Below are 22,884 nucleotides of genomic sequence, written 5' to 3' on the forward strand. Positions count from 1 at the left end.
ACAGTATTCACCTCATGCATTCAATGTAGGCTAAGCTCTTGTGGACAGACAACATAAACATAGCATCTGACCAATTTACGTAAGATTTGAGTTCTGGGTTAACCAAGGTTAAATGTAGGCTGATGTTTTGCTCTGGTCCAAGTGCATGCATCAGATCTGAACTACAATACAAGCTGCATGCGCGCACATGGACCAGAGCTAGTCTGGCGGTAAACAAAGTGCTCAGAAGAAGTTTATTTCATAATATGGTGAAATGACAGCTTAAAAACGCTTGTCAGCACTCCAGCAACAACTTTACTTCAGTGAGTAACGGATTTTCGGCCAATTTTATTTAGTGACTGGCTTCAATATATTGAGCTAGCTAGGTGTAGCTAACGCTAGCTAGACTCGCACAGCTAACTAGTGCCTGCTGAATGAAGATTTCATCTTTCTTCTTTTGGATTAAAACTTGGGTGTCAGCTGATTTTTTAAACAACAGTATATCTAGCCGTCTTTCATGTTTTTGTATCGTTTTGCTAGGTAGTTAGGTTATTTCTGTAGCTTAGTTAGCTTATTAAATAGCTAGAACGAGCTGCAGCCAGCAGCAGCTGCAGCCCGCTAGAAATGACCCAGTGAAAGTAATCGTCCCTTCCGCTTCACTTCTGGATCATGTCCCCTAATCTTTTGAATGGGTTTGACAATTATATAATAACATGTGAAAACTCGGTCATTTAACGGGTATAACGCTGCTCCCTAAACTGAAAGTGGAGTGTGGCAGCTGCCCACTTTGCCCCAAAGCCGCTTTGACCAGGCGCTATGGCCTCCTATGCTGACTGTAGCCTATGCTTTGGTTTGGAGACATGTCACACAGTCTTGAGCAGGGCTTTGCCTTTTATTTTCAAGTCAGTTATACATTCACAAGACAATGTTATGCCCCTGTTTTTTTGCTCCTTTAAAAAAGAGATGTGGTACACCTTGTTAACTTCCATAAACTTGGCTCTCTCATTCCACTGGCCAATGATGATAGATTCCAGAATGATGAGCTCACTCTACAAACACTAGTGCCGTCCTTCTCACAGTAAGTCAGTTGAGTATTGATCAATCTCCAGCCAAGCACAGTGCTGCTCAATGAGTGAGTGTGCCTCTCTGTATGTCAGAGATATTAGGCCTGATTTGGTTCCAGGAAATCTGCACACTCTATTTTTTTAATTATTTTTCTCACCTTTATTTAACCAGGTAAGCCAGTTGAGAACAAGTTCTCATTTACAACTGCGACCTGGCCAAGATAAAGCAAAGCAGTGCGATAAAAACAACAACACAGAGTTACATATGGGGTAAAACAAAACATAGTCAAAAATACAACAGAAAATATATATACAGTGTGTGCGAATGTAGTAAGTTATGGAGGTAAGGCAATAAATAGGCCATAGTGCAAAATAGTTACAATTTCGTATTAACACTGGAATGATAGATGTGCAAAAGATGATGTGCAAATAGAGATACTGGGGTGCAAATTAGCAAAATAAATAACAATATGGGGATGAGGTAATTGGGTGGGCTAATTTCAGAATGGCTGTATACAGATGCAGTGATCGGTAAGCTGCTCTGACAACTAATGCTTAAAGTTAGTGAGGGAGATAAGAGTCTCCAGCTTCAGAGATTTTTGCAGTTCATTCCAGTCATTGGCAGCAGAGAACTGGAAGGGATGGCGGCCAAAGGAGGTGTTGGCTTTGGGGATGACCAGTGAGATATACCTGCTGGAGCGCAGACTATGGGTGGGTGTTGATATGGTGACCAGTGAGCTAACATAAGACGGGGATTTGCCTAGCAGTGATTTATAGATGACCTGGAGCCAGTGGGTTTGGCGACAAATATGTAGTGAGGGCCAGCCAACAAGAGAGTACAGGTCACAATGGTGGGTAGTATTTGGGGCTTTGGTGACAAAACGGATGGCACTGTGATAGACTACATCCAATTTGCTGAGTAGAGTGTTGGAGGCCATTTTGTAAATCGCCGAAGTCAAGGATCGGTAGGATAGTCAGTTTTACGAGGGCATGTTTGGCAGCATGAGTGAAGGAGGCTTTGTTACGAAATAGGAAGCCGATTCTAGATTTAACTTTGGATTGGAGATGCTTAATGCATTCTCTCAACCAGCTTCATGAGGTAGTCACCTGGAATGAATTTTAATTAACAGGTGTGTCTTGTTAAAAGTTAATTAGTGGAATTTCTTTCCTTCTTAATGCATTTGAGCCAATCAGTTGTGTTGTGACAAGGTAGGGGTGGTATACAGAAGATAGTGAAGGTCAGTCAATCCGGAAAATTTTAACTTTGAAAGTTTCTTCAAGTGCAGTAACAAAAAACATCAAGCGCTATGATGAAACTGGCACAAATGAGGACCTCCACAGAAAGGAAGACCTAGAGCTACCTCTGCTGCAGAGGATACGTTCATTAGAGTTAACTGCACCTCAGATTGCAGCCCAAAAAAATGCTTCACAGACCAAGTAACAGACATGTCAACATCAACTGTTCAGAGGAGACTGCTTGAAAATCAGGCCTTCATGGTGAAATTGCAGCAATGAAACCACTACTAAAGGACACTAATAGTAAGAGACTTGCTTGGGCCAAGAAACACGAGCAATGGACAATGTGGAAATCTGTCCTTTGGTCTGATGAGTCCAAATTTGAGATTTTTGGTTCCAACCGCCATGTCTTTGTGAGACGCAGAGTAGGTGAACAGCTGATCTCCGCATATGTTGTTCCCACTGTGAAGCATGGAGGAGGAGGTGTGATGGTGTGGGGGTGCTTTGCTGGTGACACTGTCAGTGATTTATTTAGAATTCAAGGCACACTTAACCAGCATGGCTATCACAGCATTCTGCCGCGATACGCCATCCCATCTGGTTTGCGCATAGCTGGACTATCATTTGTTTTTCAACAGGACAATGACCCAAAACACACCTCGAGGCTGTGTAAGGGCTATTTGACCAAGGAGAGTTATGGAATGCTGGTTTGGGATGAGTTGGACCGCAGAGTGAAGGAAAAGCAGCCAACAAGTGCTCAGCATATGTGGGAACTCCTTCAAGACTGTTGCAAAAGCATTCCTCATGAAGCTGGTTGAGTGTGTGCAAAGCTGTCATCAAGGCAACATGATTCCATAGTTTTGATGTATTCACTATTATTCTACAATGTAGAAAATAGTAAAAATAAAGAAAAACCCTTGAATGAGTAGGTGTGTCCAAACTTGACTGGTACTGTATATATAATCATTTTGTTTTTTCTTCCTCTGCATTTGTAGCCAGTTAAACAGCATGGCCAAATAAGGTCAGTGGGAAAATCTAATCAAAGTTCATTGGTCGCGTACAGAGATTTGCAGATGTTATCGCAGGTACAGCAAAATGCTTGTGTTTCTAGCTTCAACTGGACAGTATATGAATAGAAAAGTTCTGTACAGCAGTAGTTATATAGGATGAGCCATGACTAGAATACAGTGACATGCGTTTTTCTGGATTTTGTTGTTGTTATTCTGTCTCTCACTGTTCAAATAAACCTACCATTAAAATTATAGACTGATCATTTCTTTGTCAGTGGGCAAACGTACAAAATCAGCAGGGGATCAAATACTTTTTTCCCCTCACTGTCCATGCCCGTCTGAAGTTTGCCAATGAACATCTGAATGATTCAGAGGAGAACTGGGTGAAAGTGTTGTGGTCAGATGAGAGCAAAATCGAGCTCTTTGGCATTAACTCAACTCGCCGTGTTTGGAGGAGGAGGAATGCTGCCTATGACCCCAAGAACACCATCCCCACAGTCAAACATGGAGGTGGAAACATTTTGCTTTGGGGGTGTTTTTCTGCTAAGGGGACAGGACAACTTCACCGCATCAAAGGGACGATGGACGGGGCCATGTACCGTCAAATCTTGGGTGAGAACCTCCTTCCCTCAGCCAGGGCATTGAAAATGGGTTGTGGATTGGCATTCCAGCATGACAATGACCCAAAACACACGGCCAAGGCAACAAAGGAGTGGCTCAAGAAGAAGCACATTAAGGTCCTGGAGTGGCCTAGCCAATCTCCAGACCTTAATCCCATAGAAAATCTGTGGAGGGAGCTGAAGGTTCGAGTTGCCAAACGTCAGCCTCGAAACCTTAATGACTTGGAGAAGATCTGCAAAGAGGAGTGGAACAAAATCCCTCCTGAGATGTGTGCAAACCTGGTGGCCAACTACAAGAAACGTCTGACCTCTGTGATTGCCAACAAGGGTTTTGCCACCAAGTACTAAGTCATGTTTTGCAGAGGGATCAAATACTTATTTCCCTCATTAAAATGCAAATCAATTTATAAAAATTTTTACATGAGTTTTTCTGGATTTTGTTGTTGTTATTCTCTCTCTCACTGTTCAAATAAACCTACCATTAAAATTATAGACTGATCATGTCTTTGTCAGTGGGCAAACGTACAAAATCAGCAGGGGATCAAATACTTTTTTCCCTCACTGTATATGTGCTTTCTTGAGCAGAGGGACCTTGCGCGCGCTGCAGGATTTCAGTCCTTCACGGCGAGGTGTGTTACCAATTGTTTTCTTGGTGACTATGGTCCCAGCTGCCTTGAGATCATTGACAAGATCCTCCCGTGTAGTTCTGGGCTGATTCCTCACCGTTCTCATGATCATTGCAACTCCACGAGGTGAGATCTTGCATGGAGCCTCAGGCAGAGGGAGATTAACAGTTATTTTAATAATAATAATAATAATAATAATAATAATAAGCCATTTAGCAGACGCTTTTATCCAAAGCTACTTACAGTCATCTGCGCATACATTTTTTACTTATGGGTGGTCCCGGGATCGAACCCACTACCCTGGCGTTACAAGCGCCATGCTCTACCAATTGAGCTACAGAGGACCACTTTTGTGTTTCTTCCATTTGTGAATAATCGCACCAACTGTTGTCACCTTCTCACCAAGCATCTTGGCGATGGTCCCATTCCAGGCTTGTGTAGGTCTACAATCTTGTCCCTGACATCCTTGGAGAGATCTTTGGTCTTGGCCATGGTGGAGAGTTTGGAATCTGATTGATTGATTGCTTCTGTGGACAGGTGTCTTTTATACAGGTAACAAGCTGAGATTAGGAGCACTCCCTTTAAGAGTGTGCTCCTAATCTCAGCTCGTTACCTGTATAAAAGACACCTGGGAGCCAGAAATCTTTCTGATTGAGAGGGGGTCAAATACTTATTTCCCTCATTAAAATGCAAATCAATTTATAAAATTTTTGACATGCGGTTTTCTGGATTTTGTTGTTGTTATTCTGTCTCTCACTGTTCAAATAAACCTACCATTAAAATGATAGACTGATCATTTCTTTGTCAGTGGGCAAACATACAAAATCCGCAAGGGATCAAATACTTTTTTCCCCTCACTGTATATATTGAGCTCCTGCGCCAAAAACAAAAACCATCCATTTAGCAAAGCACACAACTAACCTCCCAAACTAACCAGAAGCAATAAATTGTCCTGAGCAACAACAGACATGTCTCCTTACATTTAATCATCTTCCATTGTGCTACAGTGCAGGTGATCTTTAATATCTGGCGACAGATGGAGAGTGCAATATACTAGAGTAGTTGTGGTGTGTTTCATTACATCTTCATTTTGTCACCATTGTCACTGAAGGTTGGCATAATATAGAGTGATTTGTGTGACAATGACACGGACGTGCTATTTAAAGTAAAGCGGGGCTCTCATTTTCAGGGATAAAAAGGTCAATTTAATTTCCATGACCTTGATTAGAGTAAATGAAACTCACATTGGCAATCACGTCATTTCACTCAAAAATTAATTTACAAAGGTCTGCTCTGGAGGCCTGCCAGGGTCTTATGCTAATTTGAAAAGGGCTAGATTAGAGACAGAGACAGTATGCAGCCAGCGCTTCCAGGTGCCCATCAGCAGGAGTCTCACAACCACTCCCAGCTGGCCTTCCCTGCTGCTACCAGAATCATTCTGCACTGACCTTGAGGTAAAGGGAGGCATCCACTGTAAAAACTGTCAACACTCAGGGTGTTTTATTGTCTGACATCACTGATCAGACTAGAAAGCTCAATAACGTATAGGCTAGGTTGTATGGTTTTGAGTTAGTGGGGGAAAAAGTTACATATCTTCACCAAGACTGAGAATAAAGTTAAAAGCAGAAGCTTGATATAAACCCCAACCAATCATACAAATCCATAGCTGGTAGATAGCCTTTTCTCCAAAATAACCTAATTAGTTTCAATCAAAGTGCTAGTATAAATGAGTGTAGTCTATTATTATCATATTCTGTACCAAATACATTTCATTATGGAATTCATCATTTGCATTACGCACAAAGCAGATGTGTTCAACATGAGCTAAAAAGAGACAGTAGCACACGTCATCCACCGTTGAAATCTCCATCTGGGAAAGGCCAATATGTTGTTACTATGGCAATAGGATTGACCCGGTTCCAGTTCACACTGACAGACAGCCATGGCAATAAATGAAGAACACCAGTGAAGGCACGAATCCCAGTGTACTATCACCTCTCTAATCAGAGTAATTGGGCCGACATTTTGGTGTTGTTGAATGACTACACAACAAACCCATGGCATTAGACATGTTGAAGCAATAAACGTGAACTCCAAAACATCCAAGTATGAAATGTGGTAGGATTTACAACAGCAGTGGCATCAAAATACACTCTTATAATTACATGTTTTCTTTGAGGACAGTGTTGTTGTTAATGGATTAAGATGCCTCTGAAGATATGAAGCTCTAGTTACAGTGAAAGTGAAGTAAACAGAATTTCACATCAAACAACTATTTTGGTTGCTGCCTCAGCCTGCTCAAATCCAAACCCCAATAACAGCACGCTGGGAACAAGGGTTTGCATTCAAATCAAGACATCGCAAGGGCTTGCTTTAGGCACAAATGGGCCTCAGAACCACCAAACAGTTTGAGATTTCACAGACAACATTACTGTAGGCAAACCCTGGCAACACACAGGAGTCCCAACACACAGGAGTCCCAACACCCAGTAGGATGCATCATCTGCACTACTGCATCAATCTATATGACTTGGAATGCTAATCTGTTCATGGAAATACTTTGGATATGAGCAGTGAAGCCTATCAGACCTGTCAAGAAAGATATACTGTATGTAGATCAATCAGATCTAATGCATGAACCCCTGACCATGACTCATGACCAGGCTATATACTAGCTTAATTCTTATAGTCTTGAAGTCAAAGCTCTTCTCTGTCCTGGCTCCCCAACAGTGGAACAAGCTTCCCCCTAATGTCAGTCCCTACCCATTTTCCCCAAAACATCTGAAACCCTATCTCTTTAAAGAGTATCTTAAATAAGTCTCGAGAGTATATTAAAAGAAGAGTATCTTAAATATGTCCCCCCTCCCCCGTGCTACGATTGTGATGTTGTTGTCTCACCTAGCTACCTTAAGATGAATGCAATGTAAGTCGCTCTGGAAAAGAGCGTCTGCTAAATGACTAAAATGTAAATGTAAAATGTAGTCCTGAGAACAATCCTGAATGCCTTGAGAAACTGCCAGTAAATAACCTATTATCCCTTACTCACAGTACACACAAGGCAGTTCCAGACAGTCTCTGAACACTAAACTCAGAGATGTCCTGGCGTAATCCACACTGCTTACATTTGCAGGAAATGGACTGCATAAGTCAGCCTCAATAATGAAAGAAACATGGCACTCTGCCATCAAAACGCTTCACAGAATATTTCACAGTCTAAAGACATTTGATACATTTGCAAACACCTTTAAATTTCAAAATGCTGCCACTACCAGATAAAAGTATGAGAATAACATGGAGGAAAATTCCTTAACTTCACATTAGGTTTAAGTGGTGAAAGAACAAAGGACATCAGAGTTAAACATTCTCCCCCCCACCCCCCAGAGTCAACACAGGGTACAGGCGTCTCACTAGGTGACACAATGTGGTGTATTAACTCTACTGTAATGTAGCCTGTCCTGTAATATAGCCTAGTGCCACATTTCACTGAGGGGAGGCAGGTGAATGCAAGGTTAATTAGCTTCAGTAGAGTTTCATTTCCACAGACATCAGTCATAACAAAGGATCAGGGGTTACGGCTCCATGTCTCAACAGACCTTTTAAATCTCCTCTGTGTCAACTACTGATCTAATGGTTACATGGAGCACAAACCACTGGGTTAAACACACAGTACTTAGTTATAATCCTCTTGCCATGATGGCCTCAGAGTTGGAAGAGATTCTACAAGGCTTTTTCCAGCTGACATAGCCATTGTAATGACATCTGAGCAGAGATTGGACTGAGAGAGCAAACTAGAGTGAAAAAAGGTCACATTCATCAATGCCATAACTCCTTACTGTAGGATAAAAAAGTCAGCATGGGTTGAATTCTTGCATTTGAACAGCAGCCTGAACAGAGTGATAGAAGGGATGTATTCATTACCTCTGAACTTCTTGGGCGGGTTGTTGAGGTCCCCTGTGTCTGGCTGTACCACACAGCGGTCATCCACAAGCCTGGGAACAGGAAGAGCAATGACAGCTGTCAATAAAACACTCATAATACTCATCCCTTTGACTACACATACATCTAGCCTGCAGAAACAGACAAACAATACATCAGCCACAAGTTTCATTCTGAGCAGTGAATGCCACTGATACACGTGCATACACACAGCACAAACAATGATGTTGAGTCGCTCAATACTGTAATCCCCATCTGTATTATAACCTCTCTTTTACTCATAACTATGACCTATATTTGATCTATGCTATTCCTAGCCTGGCTGATGCAACTCACATGGTCAGTGAGGGAGAGCTGACAACACTGGTCTGGACAGGAGGCCGTTGTAAATGCAGTATTTGCACAGATTTGTGCTTATTTCTTGCTGAGCTTAGATTGGTTCTCTTTAGACGTTTTCTTTTTCTGGGGGGGTTGAGACAACAACTGTATTGGAAGGGGGCGGAGCTCGGGGCTTTGTGTGGCTGTACATGTGGATGTTTGAGTAAGAAAGACACAGATGAAAACCAATCAATAAAAAAGAACAGCCCCTTCATTATCGACGCATTGTGCCGACAACATCAAAAGAGCCTTTCCAGACTCTGAAGTCTTGGAGTTAGGTGGCAGCCAGACTATGCTAACCCTGCATGTGTCACCAATCAGCATCACAGCGCATAATGCCACTACTTCATTGTATCAACAACAGGAATATTGGTCAAGAGATGTAGAGGGCAGATTGCTGTGAGAACTGCCCATCAAACTCAGTATGCCCAATTTTGGCCGAGCAGTGCACAGAGGCATCCAGCAGCCCTCTCTGGAGGCTGCACATTGAGAGAACCTATAAGGACATAAAGGCCAGAAATCAAGCAGTCTAAATAGTGGATGAACTACGTTTCATCCTCTACCCGCTGTAAGAAAATTCATAGCAATACTAAGCCAGTCTGCTCACTCAGACCTAAACCAAACCTTCTGAGCTAAAAAATGTGCGGGGCAAGAACAGTGTCAGCTGAAATTTCCTCTGCATTCCTGGCTGAAATTTGTGAAAATAAATATTTGGTTTGGTAAAAGCTAGTGAAATTAGGAATATTAAAGGCTTGGGGCTGTGCCTGTAAATAAAGCTTTTAGGTGGTTAAAACTATTTTTAGCCTTATTACTAATAATACTTATTATTCCATGGCTATTCACATTTAGCCTAACTCCTAAACATCTAAATCCATTGAGCCTTATGAGCCTTAAGAAAGCAAACATTAAACATTTAAGTCATTTAGCAGACGCTCTTATCCAGAGCGACTTACACATTTCAAATTTCACCTGCGGGATAGTCTGAGATGAGCCACCCGGACAGCTGTTGAAACTGTGGGTTTGCACAACAGAATAATTTCTGCACAGATTGTCAGAAACCGTCTCAGGGAAGCTCATCTACGTGCTCGTCATCTTCACCAGGGTCTTGGCCTGACTGCAGTTTGGCGTCATAACCGACTTCAGTTGGCAAATGCTCAACTTCGATGGTACTGGCACACTAGAGAAGTGTGCTCTTCACGGATGAATCCTAGTTTCAACTGTATGGTGTCGTGTGGGCGAGCGGTTTGCTGATGCCTCATGGTGGCGGTGGGGTTATGGTATTGGCAGGCATAAGCTAGGGACAACAAACTAAATTGCATTTTATCAATGGCAATTTAAAATGCACAGAGATACCGTGATGAGATCCTGAGTCCCATTTTCGTGTCATTCATCCACCGCCATCACCTCATGTTTCAGCATGATAATGCACGGCCCCATGTCGCATGGATCTGTACACAATTCCTGGAAGCTGAAAATGTCCCAGTTCTTCCATGACCTGCATACTCACCAGACATGTCACCCATTCCTATTTTGGTGCAGCAATGCAATAATCAGAATAAGTATTCATATGGATCCTCATTCTTGGAGCATTCTGCTGATGCATTAACACATTTTAAATCAGAGTTGTTGCTCTTATATATGTGTAGCAACACTTATTACACAAGGCACAACATTGTATTGACATGTTAGATAGTATTGTTAACTAATAACAGTAATGGAGTTGCATGTTTATTGTAATTACACAAGAGGAATAGAGACCATTCCTTATTCTAATTGTGTAGTAGCAAAACACATTCAACTCCCTTAGTTTGTCATTATAAAGCACACCCAAAGCACTTAAGATAATGTAACTACAATGCTGTTACTATAGTAATTACAGTGTTACTACACAGCTGTAACACCCATGGAATAATCCATTTCATAAAAGCACAGTCCATTATAGGCCTCAGATTTATTCCTGGCTGCAAAACACAGGATGCTTGGCAGGTAGTCGGAAAGATAAATATGACACCTCGATGGGGTTCTAGAGCCAGTCCAGTCAGCGTTTTCCTTTTATAGCCTGTGCAGTGTGTAGGCTATGTATTGTTCTGTAGGTCATTATTATATTGTTTAAATAAAAACACACTGTAAGCATCTCCCCAAGGGAAATTAATCCGGTTACGATAGTTTTAGGCTATTTGTTTTATTTACTAATATCTTGTCCATGCATCACATGGATGTACTGCATTGTACTGATCATGGATAGATGTATCTGCATGAATGACACATTATTTAAACAATATAATAATGTCCTACAGAACAATACAGCCTACACACTGCACGGGCTATAAAAGGAACATGCTAGATGTCCTTCAACTGAATTTCTATGCAGAGCCTGTAAAGAGGTGTAATAATGTTGATGTAAAATCAGCAGAGGGCAGCAGTCTTGCTCTGTGCTCCAGGTGGCTCATTATAAAGCTTTATAATGGTCAGTATGATACACAGAGACAACCAACAGTCTCCTGTACACTGCCTGCTGTTGCTAAATATAGCTCCTTCCCTTTAGCTCATCTAACAGAGGGCCACCACAACAGGGAGGGGACCAGAGGGAGAAAAAAAGTGATTACCAGGCAGAACAATGCCAGGCGGGCAACTTGACAAATGAGTACGGTCAAGGTGCCGCTCTTCAAAGCCATGCACACATTTGTTTCCATGGCCTGGTGACACACGACGCCAATTCCTGTAAGAGCAGGGGCTTCTTGAGAGATGGCAGGGCAAGGCTTGAATGGGGCCCCAGCTAAGGGCCAGATAGTGACTAGGTATGATTAAGAGGCATGAATCCCAACGCTAAAAAGGAGGCTAAGAGTGGAGAAGGCAAGACAGATACTGTGTTCATTTTCACTGAGGGAAAAGAACAACAAACAGGCAGGAGCAGAAACTAGAAGGGAGGAACAGGAAGGAGGTTACGCTGCTCTGACGCCAGAGAACTAGAGGCTGAAGTGTTGTCAAGCCCATCAACGTTGTTGTGAATTCAGCTCACATTTCAGCCAATGATCTCCCTCAACATGGCCGTGTTGAAAGTCTAGGCGTGAAAATGCTGTTCTCGCTGATAAATGGGTGTGAGCACTTATGGGGAAGGACTGGAGTTAAAATGTACAGTTTAATTTGAGCAGTCACTTCTGTATAATGTAACAGCATAAGTTCTCAATATTTAAATTCAAACACAGGAATAATTTAAGCCACTTAGGCCCATCATTTCATGGTTTTACTAATGGTACCACTTGGAAGAGAGACAAAGAGGACAGCCAACACATCCTATAAACAGCCAACACATCACCTGCTCCGTGTCCCACTGACACTATCCCATTCAATATAACATTTTACTTGTTCAACCACATTCCTCTCTTCCCTGACACTCACCATCCCTACGGTTTCACTTTCTCCTCCCCCTCATGCTCTCCTTTGCCTTTAACACCCTCACTTCTGTGGCCTCAGTCCTCCCTCTCACTTCTCTCTCTCCCTCTCCACTGCTATTCTACATCCTCAGCTGGACTCCAAAATTGTCTGTGACCGCCCTCTGACTCTCACACTCCAGTTCCAAACACTCTCTCCCTTGCCATTTCTCAAAATGTGTTCCAAGGGCATAAAACATTATCACCTCAATGACAAGCATTCTGCAATCTAGCTTTTCTTATTATATGCTCCACCACATCGGCTGAAACCAGTATGAAACGCCGTTACTTTAATAACAATGGAATGAGCAAGGGTTTATTCTGCTAATAACACTAGGGGAGCAAACATTATTAAAGCTTGTGAAATAAAAGCCATGACTCCGACTAAGCCGTTAAATAAACCCTTACATTATTTGACGTGATCACCTTGGCAGCAGTTCCAGCTGCCTCCCTGGCCCCAAACACCAACCAGGTTAATTATTTCACTGCCACCTGGTTCTGTCTGTGTATTTGCATGTTTATGCGTAAATGTACACAAACCTGTGTCTGATCTTGGATGTGTACTGTGACAGACATGAGTCTATGAGCATGTGTCTTCCTATAAAATAATGTCTGATGAATATCGGTGGGGTTTTGATGACAAATTCAAGTTGAGAGGGATGGGATTCATATGCAGCAGTATAACAGTAGGCAGACAGACGTACCCTAAAGTGCTGATAAATCCACTGGTGGAGCCCTCTGCATAGAGGGAGCAGATGTCCCCTATGTGGAGGAAACTGGACATCTTGTCTGACATGTTGCCTCACCCAGGACTATGCCTGGAAAAGAAAGATGGAACAGACAAGAGTTAGCGTGATACATATACCATACAGATGTACAGTAATTTACCCTGATAAATACTGCCTATTTAATTGTATATTTAATTTTTTCACCCTTTATCGATGCGCAATGCAGAGAACACCGGAAGAAGAATTATCATTTAATTACAACAGTGAATTATTGTAACGTTTGTTTGTGTCAATTAATCCCATAAGGGATGGGTTGCCAATTGGCGATTTGACACGAAAATAAAATGTAATTCATTCATTCATTCATTCATTCATGTATATTGTCATAAATAACCTATAGGCCTACAGCTATTACCATGTAATCACATAGCGGTTTCTATGTACAACATTGTTACTATAGATTTTTATTTAGTCACATGCCTAGTTGCAGTGTACAGTGAAATTCTTAAGCTCCAACAGTGCAGGTGAAACAATAAATAAATAAATAAATACATACATACGCGTTTACAACTGTGACAATGATCATTATAAACTGGGTGGGTCGAGCCCTGAATGCTGATTGGGTATGACAAAACATTTATTTGTATTGCTCTAATTATGTTGGTAAGCAGTTTATAATAGCAATAAGGCACTTCAGGGTTTTATGATATTTACATTTACATTTTAGTCATTTAGCAGACAATCTTATCCAGAGCGACTTACATGAGTGCATATATTTTTCATACTGATATACGGTCAATATACCATGGCTAAGGGCTGTATCCAGGCACTCTGCGTTGCATTGTGTGTAAGAACAGCCCTTAGTCGTGGTATATTGGCCATATACCACACCTCCTTGGGTGGCCATGATGCTCCTGTACTGCCAGCATCTGAGTGATGGAAGTTGGGAGAACAGGCCGTGGCTCGGGTGGCTGAGGTTCCTGATGATCTTCTTCGGAGAGGGTCGAGTGTGTCGGGGAGGGAGGAGGTGATGTGGTCTTTGACTCTCAAAGCACTTCATGATGACTAAAGTGAGTGCTAAGGGTCAGTAGTCATTCAGTTGTTACTTTCCCTTTCTTGGGCACGGGATGATAGTGGACATCTTGAAACCGGTGGGGATAACGGCCTGAACTAGAGAGAGAGATTGAAAATGTCAGAAAACACAACAGCTAGCTGCACATGCTCGGAGGGCACGGCTAGGGATGCCGTCTGGTCCAGCAGCCTTGCGAGGGTTAACACGTTTTAATGACTTACATACGTCCTCTGTGGACCGTAAGCACGTAGCCCTCATTGTCCTCAGGGGCTCTCCTCGGCAGCTCAGAGTGGTTTTGGTCGTCCGGAGTTGGTGTCCGCGACATGACTGGCTTTCTTTTTGTAATCCATGATTGATAGAAGCCCCTGCCAAATATGCCTCATATCCGGCCCGCTGAATTGCTCCTCCACTTTGTCACCATACTTGTGTCTCGCCATCTTGAACGATCGGCGTAGGTTGTGTTTGTACTGTTTAACCATACAATTGTCCCCGGTCACCTTGCCGTGTTTATAAGCAAAATCTCATCTTCAGTTTCCCGACAACGCTGCCATCAATCCACAGGTTTTGATTCGGGTACGTTATGGAAGAAACCATCGGTATCACATCAACGCATTTTTATATGAATCCGGTGTCTACGTCGGCGTATTCATTGATGTTATCCCCAGAGGATACCTGGAACATACTCCAGTCCACGTGATCAACACAGTCTTGGTACATGGATTCCGACTGGTCAGACCAGCATTGTTCAGACCTGATTACCGGAACTTCCTTCTTGAGTCTTTGTTTGTAGGCGGGGAGGATCAAAATGGAGTCATGGTCAGATTTGCCGAAAGGAGGACGGGAGATGGCCTTATACCCGTGTCGAAAATGCATGTAGCAGTGGTCCAGCGTAGAATCTCTGCGAGTTGATAGTAATTCGGGAACACTGTTCTCAAATTACTTTTGTAAAGTCTGAACGCTGCCTCCAGGTACACGGTCTCCAGTTTGTTCAGGGTGTAATGAAGATCTTTAAGAGCATTTTTAGTGTCGGCTGTGTAGTTACATTAAGCAATAAGGCCTGAGGGGGTGTGGTATATGGCCAATATACCACAAACCCCCGTGGTGCCTTATTGCTATTATAAACTGGTTACCAACGTAATTAGAGCAGTCAAAATAAATGTTTTGTCATACCCGTGGTATATGGTCTGATATACCACTGCGGTCAGCCAATTAGCATTCAGGGTTCGAACCACCCAGTTTATAATGGAAATTCACATATTTACATTTCAAACTTTGAGCCATATATGATGTCTTGCAGTTGTGCAATGAAATAATTCCAGCATGGGATAATTATTCTAGAAAATATTCAGCAATTCCACCTGATTTAATCAATGGAGGGTGTAATAGATTAAGAAATGTACTCAGGCAGTTTGCACATCTGAAACTTGACTGGATCACCAGAACTTGATAGGATGTCTTTCCTGTGGTCCCATGTGGCTCAGTTGGTAAAGAATGGTGCTTGTAACGCCAGGGTTGTGGGTTCGATTCTCATGGGGTACCAGTACGAAAAAGCATGCAAACGTATGCACTCACTAGTTACTGTAAATTGCTCTGGCAAAAATGACTAAAATCTCAATGTAAAATTCCTGAGAGGGATGTTGGATTTGTGCAGTTGGGAAGCTATGCCTATATTTAGATATCAAACAAAACAGTGACCTCTTCAACCTGGTGTATTTGTGTGTAGACATAGGCTAGCGAAAAGTGTCAACACAGCCAAGTGTCTCACATACAATACTGTACAGAGCAAGAATAGAATAATGGAAACAGCATGTGGAGAAGATGTCAAAGCACAGGGTTGAAGCCACTGCATATAGATTGCAGTTTGACTGTACCACTTCTGTTCTCTGACAGGTGCAAATTCACAAACCTGAACAAAAAAAACACATTTGATTTCACATATAGGCATTGGTTGAAGCTCAGTGTTAAATTCAAATCTCCCTACCATCATATATAAGCCAATATGACATCAATCTCTATGAAAATGTGCTAATCAACTGGATTGAAGGTACACAACTGTCACGATCGTCAGGGAGAGACCAATGCGCAGCGTGATGAATGAACATGTTTACTTTATTAAATTAAAGCACGACCAAAACAACAAACGACTCGTAACGTCCACGGTGACAATGACCGAACACGGAACAAAAACCCACAAACACAAAGTGAAAAACAGACAGTTAAATATGGCTCCCAATCAGAGACAACCAGCCAACAGCTGACACTCGTTGCCTCTGATTGGGAGTCACTAAGGCAAACATAGAAAACAACAAACCAGAACCCCCAACATAGAAATAAACCACATAGAATGAACACACCCTGGCTCAACATATAGAGTCCCAGAGCCAGGGTGTGACAACAACACACTCCCTGCCTCTCGTCATGAGCCGTCCGTCCGTTACGAGAACCACATACCACATTTTTTAACAGGGTTGTTAGCAATTGAGTTTTAAGAGTATTTCTTGTGGCTACCTAGCTCAAATTCTAGATGTCGGATTAAAAACAAGACAATAGCGTCCATAAAGTGAGCATTGGACTTGCAAATGACAGATTGACTAACTTTGTAGGTTAAAACAGTTTTTATTAAATGTATAATTTAAATCGATCTCTTGTTCACATTTCCATACATTAAGAAATAATGATGTGCTTGCCTCTCAAGTGGCGCAGCGGTCTAAGGCACTACAGCCTGGGGTTCTATAGCCAGGCTGTGTCATTACCAGCCGTGACCGGAGTCCCATAGGGCAGCGCACAACTGCCCCAGCGTCGTCCGGGTTAGGGGAGGTTTGGGGGCTTTACTTGGCTCATCGCGCTCTTGCGACTCCTTGTGGTGGGCCGGGCGCCTGCAGGCTGACTTCAGTCGTCAGTTGAATGGTGTTTCCTCCGACACATTGGTGTGGCTGGCTTCCGGTTAAGCGAGCGGGTGTTAAGAAGCGCGGTTTGGCAGGTCATGTTTCGGAGGACGCATCACTCGACCTTCGCCTCTCCCGAGCCCGTTGGGGAATTGCAGTGATGAGACAAGATCGTAATCACGAAGTTGGGGAGAAAAAGGGGGTAAAAATTATTACAAAAAAGAAAGAAACTACGACAATGCTAACATCTTTTTTAGCAGAAGCTCAGAATTCTATAACACCGGGTCGGTAGGCTTGGCAACAACACAGCTGCTTGCACCATGCTGCCAGTCATAACAAATATATGCGAACAAACCTAGGCTGCTGTATAAAGCTAACTATATGGTGGTATTCAAGCTGAGGTTAATCAATAAATGCAAACAGATATTTTGATTAGCTAGGTAGCTAGCTAGCTAATGTTACCTAGCTAACATTAGCTTGTTTTTACAAAGTCCAGCAGCTAACCTCTCTAGCTAGCTAGCTAACGAACAGGCAAATAAAAGTAGCTAGCCAATGAATGTGGTTTTGTTTTCATTAGCTAGGTAGCTAGCTAAAGTAACGTTATACCAGTCAGATGAGAGCTAACGTTGGCTAGGTTCCTTACCAACAAGCAAGGAAAGCTAGCTTGCTATATTTAGCCAACTAAGGTTTTTCATATAAGGCTGAATGAAGTCATCATGTATAAACTGCTGATCTAGACACTTGTGTGTATTCAGAGCACAAACAAATATGCACAAATAAGCTAGCGAACGTCCTTGGCTGCTATGATAGCCAGTTAACGTTAAATAGCTAGGTAACGTTAGCTAACGTACATGACCAGTTCATGCACCACACTATATCATACTTTATTACACAAAACATAGCTAGTAAATGTTAGTTAAGTTAAGTTTAAAACCACCAAACTTTGGGAAACAGCCACGCTGCTCACGTTCATTTGCATTGCACAGACCAAGCTACGGTAAGACGAGGTAGCCAGATTTCAGACAAGAGAAACGCTGTAGTTAGCTACGCTACATTTCCTCAACTAAGAACAACCGAGACCACACAAACCATAGCGAGAAAAAAAATTGCTTTGTTAAGAAACATTAAGCTAGTTTTGAACCTTATATAACAAATGGTTGAACCCCAGTTGTGCATGCTAGCAGCAATTTACCAGACGAGACTGGCAGCGTCGCTGTTTCAAACATGTGTAGAATAAATCCCAGCTCCGGCATAAACTCTCTCTCCTGCTGTCTTGTCATTCTTATAATCCACATGTGTGCTGACTGATCAATACAGTGTCAAATTACTTATCAGTGTGTTCACAGAAAATCTGAAGTCACCATGCACAAGTAAAAAGTAGTCAGGGGGCTGCACATGTTGCACCAGGGTATGAGATAGGTAGAGTATCTCATAAGCTGTAGACCACACTACTTACCAAGAGAGTGTATCTATATTTTTTGTAGCTGTCTATTTACCACCACAAACCAATGCTGGCACTAAGACTGCACTCAACGAGCTGTATAATGCCATAAGCAAACAAGAAAATTCTCATCCATAGGCGGCGCGCCTAGTTGCCGGGGACTTTAATGCAGGGAAACTTAAATCCATTTTACCTAATTTCTACCAGCATGTTACATGTGCAACCAGAGGGGGAAAAAACTCTAGACCACCTTTACTCCACACACAGAGCTATCCCTCGACCTCCATTTGGCAAATCTGACCATAACTCCATCATCCTGATTCCTATTTACAAGCAATAACTAAAGCAGGAAGTACCAGTGACTCGCTCAATACGGAAGTGGTCAGATGACGCAGATGCTAAGCTACAGGACTGTTTTGCTAGCACAGACTGGAATATGTTCCGGGATTCTTCTGATGGCATTGAGGAGTACACCACATCAGTCACTGGCTTCATCAATAAGTGCATCGATGACATCGTCTCCACAGTAACCGTACATACATACCCCAACCAGAAGCCATGAATTACAGGCAACATCTGTACTGAGCTAAAGGGTAGAGCTGCCGCTTTCAAGGAGTGGGACTCTAACCCGGACGCTTATAAGAAATCCCGCTATGCCCTCCGACAAACCATCAAACAGACAGTTTCAGTACATGACTAAGATTGAATCCTACTACACCACCTCCAATGCTCGTCGGATGTGGCAGGGCTTGCAAACTATTACGGACTACAAAGGGAAGCACAGCCGCGAGCTGCCTAGTGAAACAAGCCTACCAGACGATCTATGCATGCTTAGAGGCAAGCAACACTGAAGCATGTATGAGAGCACCAGCTGTTCCAGATGACAGTGTGATCACGCTCTCCGTAGCCGATGTGAGTAAGACTTTTAAACAGGTCAACATTCACAAGGCTTCAGGGCCAGATGGATTACCAGGACGTGTACTCCGAGCACGCGTTGACCAACTGGCAAGTGTCTTCACTGACATTTTCAACCCGTCCCTGACCGAGTCTGTAATACCAACATGTTTCAAGCAGACCACCATAGTCCCTGTGCCCAAGAACACCAAGGTAACCTGCCTAAATGACTACCGACCCATAGCACTCACTTCTGTAGCCATGAAGTGCTTTGAAAGGCTGGTCATGGCTCACATCAACACCATTATCCCAGAAACCCTAGACCTACTACAATTTGCATACCACCCAACAGCTCTATTGCACTCTACCCTTTCCCACCTGGACAAAAGGAACACCTACGTGAGAATGCTATTCATTGACTACAGCTCAGAGTTCAACACCATAGTGCCCTCAAAGCTCATCACTAAGCTAAGGATCCTGGGACTAAACACCTCCCTCTGCAACTGGATCCTGTACTTCCTGACGGGCCACCCCTAGGGGGTAAGGGTAGGTAACAACACATCTGCCACGCTGATCCTCAACACAGGGGCCCCTCAGGGGTGCGTGCTCAGTCCCCTCCTGTACTTCCTATTCACCCATGACTGCATGGCCAAGCACGACTCCAACAGCATCATTAAGTTTGCCGACGACACAACAGTTGTAGGCCTGATCACCGACAACGATGAGACAGCATATAGGGAGGAGGTCAGAGACCTGGCATTGTGGTGCCAGGATAACAACCTCTCCCTCAACGTGATCAAGACAAAGGAGATGATCATGGACTACAGGAAAAGGAGGGCACGCCCCCATTTTAAGGGGCTGTAGTGGCTGTAGTGTATCAGGTTGAGAGCATCAATTTCCTTGGTGTCCACATCACCAACGAACTATCATGGTGTAAACACACCAAGACAGTCGTGAAGAGGGCATGACAACACCTATTCCCCCTCCACTGTGGATGGCACTTGATTGGAGCCAATTTCCTCCTGCAACAGGACAATGACCCAAAGCACAGCTCCACACTATGCAATAACTATTTAGGGAAGAAGCAGTCAGCTGGTATTCTGTCTATAATGGAGTGGCCAGCACAGTCACTGGATCTCATCCCTATTGAGCTGTTGTGGGAGCAGCTTGAACGTATGGTACGTAGGAAGTGCCCATCAAGCCAATCCAACTTGTGGGAGGTGCTTCAGGAAGCATGGGGTGAAATCTCTTCAGATTACCTCAACAAATTGACAACTAGAATGCCAAAGGTCTGCAAGGCTGTAATTGCTGCAAATGGCGGATTCTTTGACGAAAGCAAAGTTTGAAGGACACAATTATTATTTCTATTAAAAATCATTATTTCTAACCTTGTCAATGACTACATTTCCTATGCATTTTGCTATATTTCCTATTCAAACTCATTTCATGTATGTTTTCATGGAAAACAAGGACATTTCTAAGTGACCCCAAACTTCTGAACGGTAGTGTACATATTAACTAAATTACCTCGACTAACCTGTGCCCCCGCACATTGACTCTGTACTGGTACCCCTTGTATATACAGTGAGGGAAAAAAGTATTTGATCCCCTGCTTATTTTGTACGTTTGCCCACTGACAAAGAAATGATCAGTCTATAATTTTAATGGTAGGTTTATTTGAACAGTGAGAGACAGAATAACAACAATAAAATCCAGAAAAACGCATGTCAAAAATGTTATAAATTGATTAGCATTTTAATGAGGGAAATAAGTATTTGACCCCCTTTCAATCAGAAAGATTTCTGGCTCCCAGGTGTCTTTTATACAGGTAACGAGCTGAGATTAGGAGCACACTCTTAAAGGGAGTGCTCCTAATCTCAGCTTGTTACCTGTATAAAAGACACCTGTCCACAGAAGCAATCAATCAATCCGATTCCAAACTCTCCACCATGACCAAGACCAAAGAGCACTCCAAGGATATCAGGGACAAGATTGTAGACCTACAAGGCTGGAATGGGCTACAAGACCATCGCCGAGCAGCTTGGTGAGAAGGTGACAACAGTTGGTGTGATTATTCGCAAATGGAAGAAACACAAAAGAACTGTCAATCTCCCTCGGCCTGGGGCTCCATGCAAGATCTCACCTCGTGGAGTTGCAATGATCATGAGAACGGTGAGGAATCAGCCCAGAACTACACGGGAGGATCTTGTCAATGATCTCAAGGCAGCTGGGACCATAGTCACCAAGAAAACAATTGGTAGCACACTACGCCGTGAAGGACTGAAATCCTGCAGCGCCCGCAAGGTCCCCCTGCTCAAGAAAGCACATACACAGGCCCGTCTGAAGTTTGCCAATGAACATCTGAATGATTCAGAGGAGAACTGGGTGAAAGTATTGTGGTCAGATGAAATCAAAATGGAGCTCTTTGGCATCAACTCAACTTGCCGTGTTTGGAGGAGGAGGAATGCTGCCTATGACCCCAAGAACACCATCCCCACCGTCAAACATGGAGGTGGAAACATTATGCTTTGGGGGTGTTTTTCTGCTAAGGGGACAGGACAACTTCACCTCATCAAAGGGACGATGGACAGGGCCATGTACCATCAAATCTTGGATGAGAACCTCCTTCCCTCAGCCAGGGCATTGAAAATGGGTCATGGATGGGTATTCCAGCATGACAATGACCCAAAACACACGGCCAAGGCAACAAAGGAGTGGCTCAAGAAGAAGCACATTAAGGTCCTGGAGTGGCCTAGCCAGTCTCCAGACCTTATTCCCATAGAAAATCTGTGGAGGGAGCTGAAGGTTTGAGTTGCCAAACGTCAGGCTCGAAACCTTAATGAATTGGAGAAGATCTGCAAAGAGGAGTGGGACAAAATCCCTCCTGAGATGTGTGCAAACCTGGTGGCCAACTACAAGAAACGTCTGACCTCTGTGATTGCCAACAAGGGTTTTGCCACCAAGTACTAAGTCATGTTTTGCAGAGGGATCAAATACTTATTTCCCTCATTAAAATGCAAATCAATTAATAACATTTTTGACATGCGTTTTTCTGGATTTTGTTGTTGTTATTCTGTCTCTCACTGTTCAAATAAACCTACCATTAAAATTATAGACTGATCATGTCTTTGTCAGTGGGAAAACCTACAAAATCAGCAGGGGATCAAATACTTTTTTCCCTCACTGTAGCCTCGTTACTGTTATTTTATTGTTGCTCTTTAATTATTTGTTATTTTTCTATTTTTTGTGTTTATCTATTATTTTTTAACGTTTTTTTTTTACTTCAGTTTATTTTAGTAAATACTTTAACGCTTATTTTTCTTAACTGCATTGTTGGTGAAGGGCTTGTAAGTAAGCATTTCACTGTAAGGTCTACACCTGTTGTATTCGGAACATAATATTTGATTTGATTGGATTATTTGTGTATAGAATTGAGCACACAGCCATGGAATCTCCATAGACAAACATTGGCAGTAGAATTGCCGTACTGAAGAGCTCAGTGACTTTCAACGTGGCACCGTCATAGGATGCCACCTTTCCAACAAGTCAGTTCGTCCTGCTAGAGCTGCCCTGGTCAACTGTAA

At 42.8% G+C, this 22,884-nt stretch overlaps 1 protein-coding gene across 8 annotated transcripts in view; it reads right to left on the reverse strand.

The window, feature by feature from the left end:
- Positions 1-22,884, reverse strand: part of LOC121575032 (inositol 1,4,5-trisphosphate receptor type 1) — a 145,767-nt gene that overhangs the window by 117,969 nt on the left and 4,914 nt on the right. For all 8 annotated transcript variants that reach the window (XM_041887810.1, XM_041887809.1, XM_041887807.1 and 5 more), the window contains exons 2-3: positions 12,985-13,098; positions 8,454-8,524 (exon numbers count right to left, since the gene is read on the reverse strand). In XM_041887810.1, the coding sequence (XP_041743744.1) occupies positions 8,454-8,524; positions 12,985-13,076 (163 nt within the window). In that variant the 5' untranslated portion in view covers positions 13,077-13,098. The remainder of the gene's footprint in view (positions 1-8,453; positions 8,525-12,984; positions 13,099-22,884) is intronic.

This window comes from Coregonus clupeaformis, chromosome 10 (assembly GCF_020615455.1).
Source record: "Coregonus clupeaformis isolate EN_2021a chromosome 10, ASM2061545v1, whole genome shotgun sequence".
NCBI lineage: Eukaryota > Metazoa > Chordata > Actinopteri > Salmoniformes > Salmonidae > Coregonus > Coregonus clupeaformis.